Here is a 15,676-nt window from a genome sequence, read left to right as displayed (position 1 = left end):
TCCTTGAGTCCATGCCAGGACCCAGTTTGCTGTTCCTGCCAGGGCTGACAACCTCGTCTCTGCCTACAGGTCAGCAAAATCAGCTTGGTGGACCTGGCAGGGAGCGAGCGAGCCGACTCCACTGGCGCAAAGGGCACAAGACTAAAGGTGAGAGCTGGCGCGAGGTCCCCTTCTGCCGGTGGAGATGCCGTGTCCTGCCCTCTCATCCCCAGCTGTGACATCTCTTTTCCTTGCCTAGTTCCTAGCCCACTATGCTGCCAAAATCCTTGACAGGGTTTTGTTTGAAAGCTGCCCAGTGCCGCTTCCACCGGGGTCCATGAGTCCCAGCTGGGAGGTGCTGGTTACCCAGTAAGACCAGCTGCTCTTTGCCTACCCCATACTGGGACTTTCCCATCCCCCTGGTGCACTGGGCTTTAGCGCTGCTCTGAGATGGGACCTGAGCATCTGGACTTTTCCTCTCTCCACCAGGAAGGAGCAAACATCAACAAGTCCTTGACTACGCTGGGGAAAGTCATCTCCGCCCTGGCCGAAATGGTAGGTAGCCGGAGCGTGGGGGAATGGGCTCAGCTCAGCAGGGATGAGCTCAGCTCCGAGGCGTGGAGCATCCTGGCCTCGAGGGACAGGCAGATACATCCCAAGCTCTCCCTGAGGCTGGGACAAGCTGGGTTGGTGAGGCTTCTGTCTCCCTGGGGACTTGTGCCTGCCGCTTGCTGCTTAGAGGACGGGGTGGGCGCCAAGGAGGGGAGCAGCTCACTGACACGGTCTGTCTGCTTTCCTTGCAGGATTCAGGGCCAAACAAGGTAGGTGCCCTGGCCGGGCTGGGGAAGGTGGGGGTTGGTTTTTAGCCCAGGTGGGTGGGAGGGGGTCACTGAGTGGTTTAGGGGTGAGGCTCTGCCCGGCCCCAAGCCACACTTCTCCTGGGGGCTGGCAGAGCCCTCAGCGTTCTCTTCAGTACCCGGTGTTAAACACCTGCCCAGCCCAGCCAGGGCATTCCACAGGTGGGACCTGTGGAGCTGAGCAGAGCTGCCCAAGGTTGCGGTGGCCTGGTAGAACCGTCCTCCCCCGATTCCTTATGGCTGGGGACTGGCTGTCACCTCTCCTTGGAAGGGGAGCCTGACAGCCCTTCCTTCTGCTCTCCACCCCCCAGAACAAAAAGAAGAAGAAGACGGATTTCATCCCCTACCGGGACTCGGTGCTGACCTGGCTGCTGCGGGAGAACCTGGGTGAGGACACGGGTGGGAGCTGTGGGCTTGGTGGCAGGCGTAGGCACTGAGCAGAGGGCGACGGCTGGCGCAGGGACCAGCGTCTCCCTGATGCATGTGTATCTCTCTGGGCAGGGGGCAACTCCAGGACAGCCATGGTCGCTGCTCTCAGTCCTGCCGACATCAACTACGATGAGACCCTAAGCACTCTCAGGTAGGAAGAGCTGCCATTGTCCCTCCCCAGCGGGCAAGGGCAGGGGAGTCTCTGAAACCCGGGCATGGCCATGTGCTCTCCTCACCTCTGTGGCTCCCTGGCTGGAGGGCTTTAACCCCTTCATTGTTGGATAACGGGGATGCTGTGCGGGGACCCTGCAACCTCAGACAAGAGGCCGAAGGATTGTCTCGGGGCTGGGATCCTCCGAAGTATCTCTTGCTGGAGGGGCTCAGTGGCACTCCTGCTTGCCCAGCAGCTGGGGGTTTGCCCCTGGCGCCGCCGCTCAGGGCTCTGCCCGTCCCTAGGTACGCCGACCGTGCCAAGCAGATCCGCTGCAACGCCGTCATCAACGAGGACCCCAACAACAAGCTCATCCGAGAGCTGAAGGATGAGGTGGCACGCCTGCGGGACCTTCTCTATGCCCAGGGCCTCGGGGACATCATTGACAGTAGGTACCTCCCGGTGCTCTCTGACAGCGGCTCTGGGCAGAGGCGGGCTGGCATCCCCGCTGCCCGCGGGGCTGGCATCCCCACAGCTGCCCTGTGTCCTGCTCTGCCACGTGGCAGCATCCTGCTGCCGAAGCGCGGTTGGGACGCCTCCGGCGAGCGCCTGCGCGCACGTTCGCGATGCCCAGCCTGCTCCTGTGAGCCAGAGGAGCTGCTTTACACCCAGCACACCTCCCCTTCTTGCCCACTGTCTCCCGTCTTCAGCACCCTGTGCTTGGCAGAGGTGGCAGGAGGACGTTCCGGGGGCTGTGCCTGCCTGTGGCCTCTCCTCCACGTGCTGTTGGAAACCCTACTGAGATGAACCCACTCTTGTTCTGTTCTCTCTGTCTCACCCCGCTCCCTGCCCTCTCTCTCTCTCTTAGCCCATCCTGCTGCGGGAGGATCCAAATGTGTGTATTCCCCATCACTGGTACTCTCTGTTGCTTCACAGCTTTTGGGAGGCGTAGGCTGCGCCCAGGGGCACCCGTGCAGCATGGGGAATGGCTCCGGGAGCCAGCCCCAGCTGATGGAGAGGCACTTGCCCGTGCGCTTGCCCGTGCGCTGGTGAGCTGGCAAAGGTCACGGTGGCAAAGTTGCAGTTAGCGCCTGGGCTTGAGATAGCACTCGGAGTGACCAGTGTCCTCCCCACCTGCCCTGAGAAGGGCCCGATCCCCGCGGGGACTCCTTCTTCCATGCTGTCACGATGTTTCCTGCTGCTGCTGCTACTGCTGCTGCTGCTGCTACTGCTGCTGCTGCTGCTTCTGCTGGCGGTGGGGCTGATTGGCACTGGAGCCCAGCGCGGTGCTGGGGTGGGCTGGCACAGCGTTCTCCTGGTGGCGGGGGGTGAGGTGACAGCCAGGACATTTCCACCTGTGGATAAGCGCTATCGCCAGGCTGCGGTGAGCCCGCTGAGGGCACTGCGACCCGGCGCATCCCCTCCTGGCTCAGCCGCCTCTGATGTGGGCTGATGGAGCTGGGTGCCTGATGCTGCACCCACTGACCTGTGCCCTGCCCTCCTCTGGCACAGCATGCCGAGCCCGTGTCACTTCTTGGGGCTGGAGGGGCGTCTCTGCTGCACGGTGCGGTGGCAGCGGGTGCTGGGAGTGCCAGCAGGCGAGGGCCGCTGCCTGGCACGGGCGCGCTGCTGCCCTGCCCTGGCTGTGCTCTCTGCCTGCCTGGCCACGGCGTTGCTCCAAGCCAGGGGCTTGGGCTCTGCCAGCGAGGGCATCCCACGGCTCCTCCTCCTGCTCCGTCTCCCCGATCTCTTTGTAGGGCAGGGGGCCACCGCCTCTCCTCCCCTTCCCTTCTCCTTCTCTGCCCCCAGATCCAGCTAATCTGGGGCAGGCGGGCAAGGAAAGCCAAACCCCCCACGCTGTGTTGGTGCGGGAGGATGACGGGGCAGCGGCACGCTCCCGAGGAGGACGGTTGATCCCAGACCCTGATGGCTGCAGGGTCTGGTGTTGCAAGGGAGCCCAGGGGAGTCCTGGGGCTGTTCTCGCAGCTGCTTCCCAGGGCAGCCCCATGCTGCTGGGGGGCTGCTGGGCTGGGGGGAGCTGCGTGTGCCCTCGCCCTGCTGCTGCCTGTGCCGCTGTGCTGCCGCCTGCGCCTTTTCCTCGTAGTTCTGGCTTTCTTCTCGCTGCACCCAGCCACTCTTTTTTTTTTGTTTTCCCAACAGCTTTTCTTGTCTCTATCTCTCTTTTTCTCTCTCTCTTCCTGTCCGTGTGTCTTTCCCTGGCCCACCCCTCCTTCCCCGCCCGTAGATGTGTCCGACTTTGAGAACAATAATGATGCTAGAGGGGCAGAGCTGAGTCACCGCCATGACAATCTCTCCACAGTGACCAACGCCATCGCCGGGATCAGCCCCTCTTCCTCCCTGTCGGCCTTGTCCAGCCGTGCCGCCTCCGTCGCCAGCCTCCACGAGCGCATCATGTTTGCTCCAGGTAGCGAAGAGGCAATCGAAAGGCTCAAGGTAAGAGGCCAGGGTCTGCTCTTGCGCTGAGGCTTGCGGAGGGGGCTCAGTATTTTCTGGAAACCCAGTATGGGTGGTGCTCGTGAGAGCAGTGGTCTTGCAGAGCGGACAGACCCAGAGCTGCCCAGTGCTCTGGACTGGCAGATGGGAAAGGGTTTGGTGTGGTAGGATCTGCCTGGTGTTGCTGTCCTCTCCGTGGGGGGATTGCTCCCTTTGCCCTTTGGGCTGGGTGCTCCCGGCTCAGCGTGGGGCAGGAGCGGGCTGGCAGCAAAGGAATGGGGAGGCTGGTCTTCGTGCTTTGCTCTTGGAAGACAGAGATGATGGAAAGATGGGTGAAATGCTGTCGTGGCTCATTTAAACCAGCCTGACACCGGGACCGGTGTCCCACTGTGGCATGCTGGGCAGAGCCTGGCAGAGCAGGCAGGTCTGCTGCCCGTAGGATGTGCTAACCCTCTGCTAACCTCGTGCTCACCAGGAAACAGAGAAGATCATCGCGGAACTGAACGAGACGTGGGAGGAGAAACTGCGGAGGACGGAAGCAATCCGGATGGAGAGGTGGGTGGGTTGGAGTGGGATGAGATGGGATGAGGTGGGGTGGGGCTCCCCAAGCATCTCCCCTCTTCTGCACTTTGCCTGTGCAGTTCAGCTCCTGGGGGCAGCCAGGCAATTTGACCATCCAGCCATACCCTGGCTGCCCCCGGACACCCTAGTGCCCACCACGTTAACCTGCATGGATGTGGTCTGCTCTGAGAAACACTCCTGAGGCCTGGAGAGAACTGAAGCAATCCCTATGGCTGTGATCCATGGGGCAAACCCATGGGTTTGGCTCGTGTCCTGGCCTTGTCTTGTGCTGTGGCTCTGGGGGCTCGTGGGGCTTTGACAGGCTCTTGTTTCCCTTGCTCCTTCAGGGAAGCGTTGCTGGCGGAAATGGGGGTGGCCATGAGGGAAGACGGAGGCACCTTGGGTGTTTTCTCTCCCAAAAAGGTAGGATCATCTTATTTTCTTCTTCCTGGCAAATGAGGGCTGGTTTGTACCCCCGCAGCTCCCTTCTGATCTGCCTGGTTGCTGCTGGCCAACCTCAAATATTTTAGTAGCCTTTTCTTGGCTCCGAAACCTATGGGGGAAATCCCAGTGTTGACCCCGCTGGGGATGAACATCGGTAGAAAGAGGTGACTAAACGTCCAGCCCCCATTGCCTGGATGCTGTCCCCATTCAGGTGGGGCTTCGCTGACGACCACTGCGGTGGACCTCAGTGTCAGCTTATAAAAATCCATACGTTGGCGTGTTTGAAATCGCCGCCCCTGAAACGGGCGAGTGCTCGCTGAGAAGTGTGGGTCCTCTTCCCACTTTATTGCTTGTAGCATCCTGTGGAGCATTTTCTGAGCAAATACTAGCCATGCCCCAAAGAGGTTGTGTGCTGGCGAACCCGGCCAAGCACCAGTCACACCACATCGCTGCCCCTCGCTTGTCCGTATAACCATCGCGGTCACGACGTCCAGTTTACAGCTCCAACCCCATGAAGCCCCCAGAGCAGCACGGGCTGCCAAGGTGCAGGCACGTGCTGGTGGCACCAGGGCGCACTCTCCTGGTTTTCCTGCTGCGCTGAGGGATGCTCTGAGAGCTGCCCCGGCAGCTGCTGCTGGCTGGCTTGGCCAAACGTCTTAGTAGATGCGTGTGTCCCCAGCTGAGGTGGTGATGACACTTGGTGATGAAGGCTTTGGGACCTTTTGCATGCCTTGGTGTGGCTCATAGGATAAAATTTCGACACCGTCATCTCTTTCTCGTTCTTGTCTCAGCTGCTGCCCGTTAGGACCCCAGACCTTTGTGTAGGAAGTGTGGGGGTTTATTCCCCAAAGCAGGTTGGTCTTGGAGGTGGGGCATTGCTGTGGTGGTTTTGGTGCCTCCTTGCTCTTCAGCTCTCTGGCGGGTGGAAACCCCTCTGACTTCTCCAGTGGCTGGCGAGGAAAGTTAACATTGATAGCGTGCAAAACCCCGCTTTGCTAAGGGCAAAGCCGAGCAGGACTCTGTCATCCCGCTGTATGCCATCGCTGGGGTGGTTACGTCTCCGAGGAGCTCAGTGGAGGGCAGAGCATCTGCCTTCTACTAGCCAGCCCGGCAAATCCGCAAGCCCTGGAGAAAATCCGCAAGCTGAAGGAGTCTCAGACCCCGGGGCTACGTGTCTGCCCAGGTGGGCCTGAGGTTAAATGTTACGGCCAACTTCTTCCTGCCAGCCACTGTGGAGATGAGTCTGCGTTTCCCTTGACCTCCAGCTCTCCTGCACTACTTGGAGCGAGTCCCTCCCATCAGCTGGGGCTCATAGCACCGTCGTGAGGGGGACAGCTCTGCATGCCGGGTGTCAGCGGGCTGATATGACGTTTCTTACAGTGTCTGTTTTTATCTGTGGGGAACTCAGAACTTCACCTACTGATACTCCTGGGACTTTGCCTGTTGCCTGAAGGTGCACACACAGGAGCTTGCGGTGGGGTGAGATAAGGTGGCTGCAGCCAGAGAGGTCTGTGGCCGGGGGAGAAACTTCCCTCTTGTCAAGAACAGTGGTTTGTGACCCAGGGGAAGGAAACGGTGCAAGAGAACTTTAGGAAGGAGACCAGGGTGTGAAATTCAGCCTGGAGATACAGCTTCAGGTCTCCACTACTTTTGGTTGAACCTCTGGTGTAGGACCTGCTCTTTTAGGCGCTTTGTCTGTCTGTGTACCATCAATGGAGGAAAACAGACACTTTTAGTCCCTGTTGTCCTAAACCAGCCACTGCACGGGACGTCTCTGCCTCTGTGGACACACAGTGCAGGCAAGCAGGGTCCCACCCCAGGAGACACTGCGCCATATCGGGGACTCCCCATGGGAAGCGTTCAGCTCCATGTTGGGAGTGTTTGCAATGTGAATTTTCAAAGGCAGCCAGCGGAAGGGTGCCCAGGGCTCAGCCCTTCGAGGAGGGTGGCAAGGAGGCATGTGGTCATCCTCACCCCGGCTGCTTGGTCCTCTGTAGCCCTTTGGGCTTGTACCTGCCTGGACACGTTGTTCTGGAGCTACGGAGGGCCGGAGAGCCCGTCCATGTGCAGGGGACAGCCTGAGGTGCTGCTGAGTTCCCACCTGCCTTGGGAGTGTCCCTCAGTGCCCGGGTAGATGGGGTGCACTGGGCTGACTGCTTGTTTGTCTCTCCCAGACACCGCACTTGGTCAACCTGAACGAGGACCCACTCATGTCCGAGTGTCTTCTCTACTACATCAAGGACGGGATAACAAGGTGAGGGCTGGGTCCCACGGAGCACTGGGAGCCTACCCCATAGCTCAGTGCCTGACTTGCCCAGGTGGGCAGCAGGGTGACAGCTGTCCCCGGGCTGGGCACCATTCCAGGGGCATCCTCAAAGTGCCGTAACCGCGTGGGAAAAGTGTATTTGCCTGTCAATCTCATTAGGGACATTGGTCCTGCTGTGGACCAAGGGCTGCTCCTGCCAGCCCCAAGGACGGTTTTGGGGAGGGGCTGCTTTGAGGAAGGACCAGGCTGGCTTGAGCTGGGTTTTCCCCCGCAGGGTTGGCCGGGAAGATGCGGAGAAGAGGCAGGACATTGTTCTCAGCGGGCATTTCATTAAGGAAGAACACTGCCTTTTCCGCAGCGACACTAAAACTGGCGGTGAAGGTATTCCACCTCCCTGGGGACCCCAGTCCCTTCTGCGTGTACCCAGCACCTGCCCCAGCGGGGGGCCTGCCCTCCTCACACCCATGGGGCTCTCCTGCATGACCATGGCCCCTCTGCACTGCCGGGGTGAGCCACAGCCCTGGGAGGAGAGCTCGCGCAAGGCACGTGGAAGCTGCCGTGGTGGGGCAAGGCAGGGAGATGAGGGTGGCAGGGAAGAGCAGACCGTGGACGATTCCCCTGCCTAAGACACGGAGCAGAGCCCACCCCACAAACCAGCAGGAACCTTTGGGAGATGAGCCCGGGGAGGGTGCAGATGCGTGCTGGAGGCTCTGGTCTCTTCTCACATCCAGTCTCCAGCTGCTTTTGGTCCTTGGGACTGATTAACATGAGGTTGGCCAAGCCCCGTTGGTTGCCCAGCGGGTGCTGCCGGTGGGTATCCCGGTGCCCCCCAGCTCTGCACCTGGGGTGCTGTCTGGGCAGCGTTCCCTTGCCGAGGCTGCCAGGAGCAGTGGAGCGGGAGACGCAGGATTTATCTGTCTCCTTCCTTCCACCTTACCTTCACTCCCTCTCTCCCACGCCCACCGTCTCGGCAGTCATAGTGACCCTGGAGCCCTGCGAAGGTGCCGACACCTACGTGAACGGCAAAAAGGTGACGGAGCCCAGCATCCTGCGCTCAGGTGGGTTCCCAGAGCCGGCATGCCAGCGCTGCTCCAACCTGCCTCCCTCCATCCCACATTAAATCCATGTCCTTTCCTCTGGCCTTGTGTGCATCCCTGTAGGAAACCGCATCATCATGGGGAAGAGCCACGTCTTCCGCTTCAATCACCCCGAGCAGGCTCGGCAGGAGCGGGAGCGGACCCCGTGTGCCGAGACCCCCGCCGAGCCCGTGGACTGGGCTTTTGCCCAAAGAGAGCTGCTGGAGAAGCAGGGCATTGACATGAAGCAGGAGATGGAGCAGCGGTGAGGGCACGGGGGGCTGGGGCGACAGGTAGTTGGGTATCCACCTCCAGGTTGGTCATCCTCTCCTTCCCCATTCCTCCCAGGCTCCAGGAACTGGAGGACCAGTACCGGAGGGAGCGGGAGGAGGCGAATTACCTGCTCGAGCAGCAGAGGCTGGTAGGTGGCCAGGGCCTGGCTGCTTCTCAGGCCGCCCTGGCACGACTGAGTCCTGGCAGATGTTTGCATGGGATGCCTCTATGTGTCCTAAAACTAAGGGCGAACCTGTCGTTCCTGGGGTTGTCCCCCACCAACACGGACGCAGAGGAGGGAGGAGATGAAGGGCTATGGGTTCCCGCGGGAGGGGCGAAGGGCTATGTGGCAGCACGGAGGAAGGCCACACCTTGTGGGCTGAATCATCCCTCTCCCTGCTGCCCCCAGGACTATGAGAGCAAACTGGAGGCTTTGCAGAAGCAGATGGACTCTCGGTATTACCCTGAGGCAAACGAGGAAGAGGAAGAACCTGAGGATGAAGGTGAGGGCTGGGTGCCACTGCAGCGTTTTGATGCTCTCTGCGGAAGCAAGAAGAGTGGACTGCGGGTCCCTTGGGCACCTTTGCGCCGATGCCCTCCTTTCTGGCAGTGGAGTGACTGTCCCTCTGTGTCCCCACAGTGCAGTGGACGGAGCGGGAGTTCGAGCTGGCCCTCTGGGCCTTTAGGAAGTGGAAGTGGTACCAGTTCACCTCCCTCCGCGATCTGCTCTGGGGCAATGCCATCTTCCTCAAGGAAGCCAACGCCATCAGCGTGGAGCTGAAGAAGAAGGTGGGTGCCCAGGGCTCCTCTCTGGCTTGCCATGGCACCCTCGACTGGGATCACAAGTGCCAAGGAGGGGGTGGCCGAAGGCACCGCATGGAGCTCACTGTCCTCCCAGTGGCTCACCGTCCTCCTCCGCCCCTCTCCAGGTCCAGTTCCAGTTTGTGCTCCTCACAGACACGCTGTACTCACCTCTTCCCCCCGACCTGCTGCCTCCCGATGCTGCCAAGGACCGGGAGAAGCGGCCGTTCCCCCGGACCATCGTGGCTGTGGAGGTGCAGGACCAGAAGAACGGGGCGACGCATTACTGGACGCTGGAGAAGCTGAGGTGGGCGAGCGCTGGCAGCGCTGCGGAGGGCTCGGCCGGGCTCAGCCCAGCTCCTCACAGCTGCCCGCCATGTCCCCCTCTGCCTGCAGGCAACGCCTGGACCTGATGCGTGAAATGTATGACCGCGCAGCAGAAGTGCCTTCCAGCGTCATCGAGGACTGCGATAACGTGGTGACCGGCGGAGATCCTTTCTACGACCGCTTCCCCTGGTTCAGGCTGGTCGGCAGGTGAGCGCTTCGGCTCCTTCCAAGCACGGCTGGGACCCGCAGGCGGCCCTGCGGGAGGACGTGCCGCCGGCTCTGCCACGCACGGGGCGTTAGTCACCCCAGGGCTGCACCGCGGGAGGATGCGTTGCCCCTCCCAGAGCTGGTCAGCGCCCGTCTCGCCTGCGATGGCTCTGCTCCGCGTTGGCTGCCGGGATCCCAAGGGACCTGTGAGCCACTGGCACAGCTCCCGCTGCCTGCTGTAACGCGGTGCTGCGAGGCACGGGCTCTTGACATGCCACCGGGGGGAGGCGGGGGGCTGCGGCTGTCCAGGCTGTGCCATCACGACCTCCGCCCTGGCAGGCACGCGTCCACGTGCACGCGTTGGTGCCTGAGCATCCGTCTGGACGGTGTGTGCCGCGCGTCTCCGTGTGCTTCCCGCACACTGGTTGGAAGGGTGCGGTGCTGGCGATGAGGATGGGCCACCCTGTGAGAAGGGGTCTGCCCTGGCGGGCAGGAGGAGCAGGGGGCTGAGCCGCATGCCCAACACACCGCACCTGCCACGGAGGCATCTCCCCCGTGCCGCGGCACGTGGAGAGATTCCTTTTGGCGGTGGGGGTGGTGGTGAGCCTCATGCCACCTGCTCCGTCCCCGCGTTGCCTGCAAAGCCAGCAAGGGGAATCCCTACTGTCTGCACCGGTTCTTTGGGTCGCTCTTTTCTCCACCCTTTATAGCCGACGGCCATTGGTGACTTCCTTTGGAGATGCACCGGACGGGCAGGTCTTTATTTCCCGACGTCCCTCGGTTTAAGCAGAAAAAATACCCACCCCGAAACCCAAACCCAAGCGAGAAAAGAAACCCAACCGAACCCCCCCAAAAAAAAGCAAAATTCCTATTCTTGCTCTCTCTGTTTGGAACAGCTGGTGTTAACCTGTCTTCTATCTTGTTGTACTAACCTTAGTTCAGATATCTCTGGCTGCAACAGCTCTCCTCTTTTCAACACATGCATGAGCGAGCGCATGGCTGATCTCACCCCCTCCCCTACCTTCTCGAACCCCGACTCCGACATCACCGAGCCTGCTGACGAGCAGCACCAGGGGCAGGAGGAGGAGGAGGAGGAGGAGGAGGAGGAGGAGGAGGAGGCGGAGGACCTGGAGGAAGACATCTTTCCGGAGTGCCCGCTGTGTGATGGCCGGGATCCGTTTTACGACCGCTCCCCCCTGTTCAGTTTAGTAGGAAGGTTGGTGAGGTTTTAGGAGAGCATGCCGGGAAGGAACTAGCTCTTTCGCATGAGGGAACTGCTTTCGGACGTGACTCCCACCTCCCGGGGTGTCCCGGAGGTGCAGGGGGTGGCCGGCTGGCCGGGATTGCCGCCGAGCCCGGGGCACCCCACGAGGCAGTGAGGTGCCCTCCGAGGTAGGGCTGTGATGAGCAGAGCGGCGGTAGGGGACAGCGGGGTACGGCGGGCGGCACCGGCTCTGCCGCAGACCCTTTGGGCAGGTCCTCCTTTGGGGTGTCCCCTGAGAAGGGGAGTTCTGCTGCATCTCCGGCACTGCCGGAGCCGGGGGAGCTGCACAGGAGTCTCAGTCCGGGGTGTTTCTGTCTCAGCAAGGGCCACCTCCTGCCCGGCTCGGGGTGACCCCATCGTGCTGCCGTCTGGGGACACGCAGGCACTTGGAACCGCGCGGGCCTCTGGCACCGGCTCGGCCATCCTGGCTGTGGTGGTCAGCGTGAGCCCTCGCGGATGTGGAGGCTTGGATGGCCCCAGGGATGAGGTTGAGGGGAGTGAGGGGGGAGCCGGGCGCAGGAGGGAGAGGAGGGCTCTGCGCAAAGCAGCGTTTTCTCGCGCCATCCGTACTCGGCACTTGGCTTGGGGCCATCCCGCCAGCTTGGCACAGGAGGCATTCCGGGGGGTTGCGGGGACCTGGGCGCAGGCTCCGACTCCTCCTCAGCTTTGGCTGAGGATGAGAGCTCTGATTTCTCATACCTGTTGGCCAAGAGACACCCCTCTCCCGCCCTCCATCAGTCTTAGCCTGGAGAAACCCACCGGCCACCGCCAAACTGGCTGCGCCGCCAAACCCCATCGCAGTCTACCCATCCCTGAAATGGGATGCAGTGCTGCCAGCTCTGCTCTGGGGTCTTCCCAAGGGGGTGTGCACCTGGAGCTGGTCCTGGTGCCTCTGCCCGAGGCAGGAGCCAGAGGGGCTCATGATGGTGAACCTCTACCCGCTGGGGCTGCCGCCACCGCCACCGGGGTGGAGCTGGAGCTGCTTGTGCTCCATGTGCTGATCCCTGCCAGGCAGGGTGCGGGCAGCGAGGTGGGGAGAAGGGACCGGTGCAGGCAGAGAGGGCGGAGGTGGGGTGAGTCCTGCAGCCTCAGACCGAAAGAGCTGGGTTCTTCCCCTTTTTTTTTTCTTTTCCCTTTTTTTCTTATTTAAAAAAAAAAAAAAACACAAACAAACAACCAAACATCAAAAAAACCCCAAAACTCTCGGGGGCAACCTCAGAAAAAAAAAAACAAACAAGGCCCTGTGGCAGCAGCCCTGCTCTGTGCCGGGGGCATGTTCCCCAGAGCTCGGCACCTTCCAACTTCTGAGTCTGCCCTGGGTTTGGCTCCCCGCGCAGCAGCTCCGCCGGCCACATTTCTTGTGAAGTGTGCTTGGATTGGTTTATGATTGGATCCTTGTCTTTGAATTTTTTTTCATTTCTTTTCTTTTTCTTTTAGGTTTTTTTTTTATTTTTTTGGGTTGTTTTTTTTTTTTAGCTGCTGGCTCTCTCTCTCCAAAGCTTTAGCAAAAATTGAGGTTATTTCACTTTCGTCTTCCTTTGGAAAGGCTTTTCTTTGGTCTGAGCATGCCATCTTTGCACCTCACCAATCTTGTGGTTAGTGTCCCTGCCCTCCTTCCTCTAGTGACACACTTGTCCCCCTCCTCCCCGCCCGCTTTCCCCCCCTACCTTTCCTTCCCTCCCCACCCCCTTGGCTTCTACACCAGCTACCCTGCGATTTCGGGCGGGCGGGCGGGCACACCCAGATCCCGGCACTCCGGAGACGTCCCTGTGGTGGCAGGGCTCTGCCGCGGGCACACGGTCCTGCCGGGAAGCCCTGGCACAGTCCAGCCGCTTGTCCCTGGTGGCTTCCGAGAAGAGATGGGGTGAGACGGGCCCGCCGGGAGATGGTGATGGGGCGTCACCTTTGCTTCCACGACTTGAGTCCTTGGAGATGCTTTGGGTGGAAAAAGCCTCGAGCGGTGGTCGGAGGTCAAGGGGAGTCACCAGAACAGGGGAACCTCCAGATTTTAGGGCTTGGGCTGCAAGTGTGGGCCTGCTGCAAGAGCCCCCGTGGCACTTTTGGGTGCTGTTGGATGTCTGCGAAGATGCCTGCAAGGTTGCACATCGCAAGCAGCACTGCCAGCCACCCAGAGACGCAACCCTGGTGGGAGCCTCCTGAAGCAGAAGTGTCCTGGCCGGCCCCAGCACCATCCCACCCCGCAACGCCCAAAGACGCCGATGGATGCCCTGGGGAGGTGTGCTGGGCACCCCGCACTGCCTCTTGCCGGGAGCAAGGGCAAGTTCCCGCTGGCAAGGGCAGTTCGCACCGCTCGGCAGGGAGCTCAGAGTCAAAGGCTGCGGACGTGACTCGGAGGGCCGTCGAACGGCAAGCTGGCCACTGTGAGGTTGAGGAGGCAAAACACTCAAGACATGGAGCTGCAACCCGGCAGGAGGTGCTGGCAGAGCCATGGTGCTGCCATCATGTTGAGCCCTGGCTTGGCACCATGCCACAGGAGTGTCAGCAACCCAGACGCTGCAGAGGACGGTGGGGAAGCTTGGACCTGTTTCACGCGGAGTGGGCAGCTCCTTCCTCACCTACAGCGAGAAGCTGGCCGTGCCGTCCTTGCGAGGCGCTGGGACTCCGAAGCCACGGGATGGGGTGGGGGGACGCACGCCACCAATGCCGCCAGCCGCACCGTGCAGCCTGCCTCTCAGCTGGATGACCGCAGGAAGACCTGAGGCCAGGACTATCCGCTGGCAAATCCATCTCTGGAGGCTTCTGGCCTCTAGCTGGGACCTCCTCCTCTCCCCTTCTTCGCTCCCACTGGCCTTGACCTCCCTCACCACCCTCTCTTCCCCCCGCCTTGCCCCATACCCATCACGGTGACTCTGCAGCCGCCTCCGGAGTCATGTCGCGGCACCTCCTGCCCCAGTCCTCCGGCTCTCCGCTGTGGAGAAGGTCCTCCTCCCTCCCAGCTTCACGGTGGCACCAGTGCAGCCCCCCTGCCCTCCCCGCCCGCCGTGGAGGCGACAGCCAGAGAGGTCCGCGAGCCCCGTCCGCTCTGCGGTGCTGCCCGCGGCACGCTGCCCGCCCACCCACCCGCGGCACGCTGCCCACTTGCTGCCCGCTCCCCACCCCTCCCGGCTGGCCCTGGCTGCCTTCTCTTTAGTTTTGCTTTGCAGCGCCGCGGTCGCGCCGTGAGCGGTGACCTGGGATCCCGGCCGCCGCCGGCCGCGCCACCCGCGCCTGGGGACCCACGGGTGGGAGCAGTGACCGCTCCTCCCCGTGTTTTGTGTGTGTTTCCCCCCCCGCCCCGCTCCCCTCTCCGGCAGGGCTTTCGTCTACCTGAGCAACCTCCTCTACCCCGTGCCCTTGGTGCACCGCGTGGCCATCGTCAGTGAGAAGGGTGAGGTGAAGGGCTTCCTGCGCGTGGCTGTCCAGGCCATCTCAGGTAGGAGGGGGGACCCCCTCAAAACGTGCCCCTCATGTCTCCCGTGTGCCCCGCACCCCCTCACCTCCTCCATCCCTACTGCAGCGGATGAGGAAGCCCCCGACTATGGCTCCGGCGTGCGGCAGTCGGGGATGGCCAAGATCTCCTTCGATGACCAGCACTTTGAGAAGGTACGGTGGTGGCCGGCTCTCGCTGGGTGCCCGGGCACTGCACACGCCTACCCGTCACAGCGATGCTCCCCCGTGGGGACCACCAGGCGCCCAGAGGTGCAGGCATCAAGCTGAAGGGAGCGTGCTGCCGGTCCACCCGGCAGCCCCCAGCCCTCTGGCACCCACTGGTGCACCCTGCTCTTGCCCGTGTTCCAGGGGACGCTGCCGTGGGGTGGGAGGGGAGAGCTGGAGGTGTCCCAGTGCTCAGAGTGGTGGTGGCGGTGCAAACGGGACCACCTCGGGGACCGCCAGCATCCCTGAGCCCCACTCCTGGCACAGTTCCAGTCGGAGTCGTGCCCGGCCGTGGGGATGTCTCGCTCGGGGACCTCCCAGGAGGAGCTGCGCATCGTCGAAGGCCAGGGGCAGGTCAGTGACGTGGGGCCCTCCGCCGACGAAGTCAACAACAACACCTGCGCAGGTGAGGGGGTGCTGACGAGTGGTTGGGGAGCAGCCCCTCCACCCTGGCACCCACCCTTCTGCACCCACCCGAGCGTCGAAAGCCCACCGCAGCGGGGTGGGGCTGCTGGCAGGCACCAGGGGGCTGACGACCCTCTTCTCCCTGCAGTGACCCCAGAGGATCTTCTCCTGGACAGCCCGGAGAAGCCTGCACCAGACGGGCCACTGGAGACTGCCCTGGACCACCTGAAGCTGGGCAGCATCTTCACGTTCCGTGTGACAGTCCTGCAAGCCTCCAGCATCTCCGCGGAATATGCGGACATCTTCTGCCAGTTCAAGTGAGCCCCTGGTGCCCCCTGACCCCAGCGTCTCGCACCGTGCTCTGGCCATCGCCTCGGGGCTGTCTGTGGACATCGGGGAGCCCCAGCCCTCCCACCTCTGAGCCCCTCACAGATGGGGAGGCAAAACCAAGGGCTGCAGGATGAGCCCGTGGTTGTGGTCTGGTACCTTGTTCAGTTGCTGGCAAAAGGCAGGGAGAGGCTTCCCTCG

General features: G+C 61.9%; 1 protein-coding gene across 19 annotated transcripts in view; it reads left to right on the top strand.

Moving 5' to 3' along the window:
• Positions 1 to 15,676, top strand: part of KIF1A (kinesin family member 1A) — a 36,628-nt gene that overhangs the window by 7,290 nt on the left and 13,662 nt on the right. For 5 of the 19 annotated variants that reach the window (XM_086618301.1, XM_086618300.1, XM_086618299.1 and 2 more), the window contains exons 7-28: positions 70 to 147; positions 469 to 534; positions 783 to 800; positions 1,148 to 1,223; positions 1,338 to 1,416; positions 1,722 to 1,864; positions 3,737 to 3,870; positions 4,346 to 4,425; positions 4,779 to 4,854; positions 7,050 to 7,129; positions 7,416 to 7,522; positions 8,116 to 8,199; positions 8,302 to 8,482; positions 8,566 to 8,638; positions 8,900 to 8,993; positions 9,131 to 9,279; positions 9,420 to 9,598; positions 9,688 to 9,825; positions 14,404 to 14,522; positions 14,607 to 14,692; positions 15,011 to 15,149; positions 15,297 to 15,465. In XM_086618301.1, coding sequence (XP_086474427.1) covers positions 70 to 147; positions 469 to 534; positions 783 to 800; positions 1,148 to 1,223; positions 1,338 to 1,416; positions 1,722 to 1,864; positions 3,737 to 3,870; positions 4,346 to 4,425; positions 4,779 to 4,854; positions 7,050 to 7,129; positions 7,416 to 7,522; positions 8,116 to 8,199; positions 8,302 to 8,482; positions 8,566 to 8,638; positions 8,900 to 8,993; positions 9,131 to 9,279; positions 9,420 to 9,598; positions 9,688 to 9,825; positions 14,404 to 14,522; positions 14,607 to 14,692; positions 15,011 to 15,149; positions 15,297 to 15,465 — 2,348 coding nt within the window. Of the gene's footprint in view, positions 1 to 69; positions 148 to 468; positions 535 to 782; positions 801 to 1,147; positions 1,224 to 1,337; positions 1,417 to 1,721; positions 1,865 to 2,284; positions 2,312 to 3,661; positions 3,871 to 4,345; positions 4,426 to 4,778; positions 4,855 to 7,049; positions 7,130 to 7,415; positions 7,523 to 8,115; positions 8,200 to 8,301; positions 8,483 to 8,565; positions 8,639 to 8,899; positions 8,994 to 9,130; positions 9,280 to 9,419; positions 9,599 to 9,687; positions 9,826 to 10,762; positions 11,042 to 14,403; positions 14,523 to 14,606; positions 14,693 to 15,010; positions 15,150 to 15,296; positions 15,466 to 15,676 lie in introns of all 19 variants that reach the window. The other 14 variants (XM_086618297.1, XM_086618295.1, XM_086618294.1 and 11 more) reach the window with 7 other exon arrangements.

This window comes from Tauraco erythrolophus, chromosome 11 (genome assembly GCF_009769465.1).
Source record: "Tauraco erythrolophus isolate bTauEry1 chromosome 11, bTauEry1.pri, whole genome shotgun sequence".
Taxonomy (NCBI): domain Eukaryota; kingdom Metazoa; phylum Chordata; class Aves; order Musophagiformes; family Musophagidae; genus Tauraco; species Tauraco erythrolophus.
The sequence above is the reverse complement of the archived record's forward strand: the minus strand, read 5'-3'. Positions and strand labels throughout refer to the sequence as shown.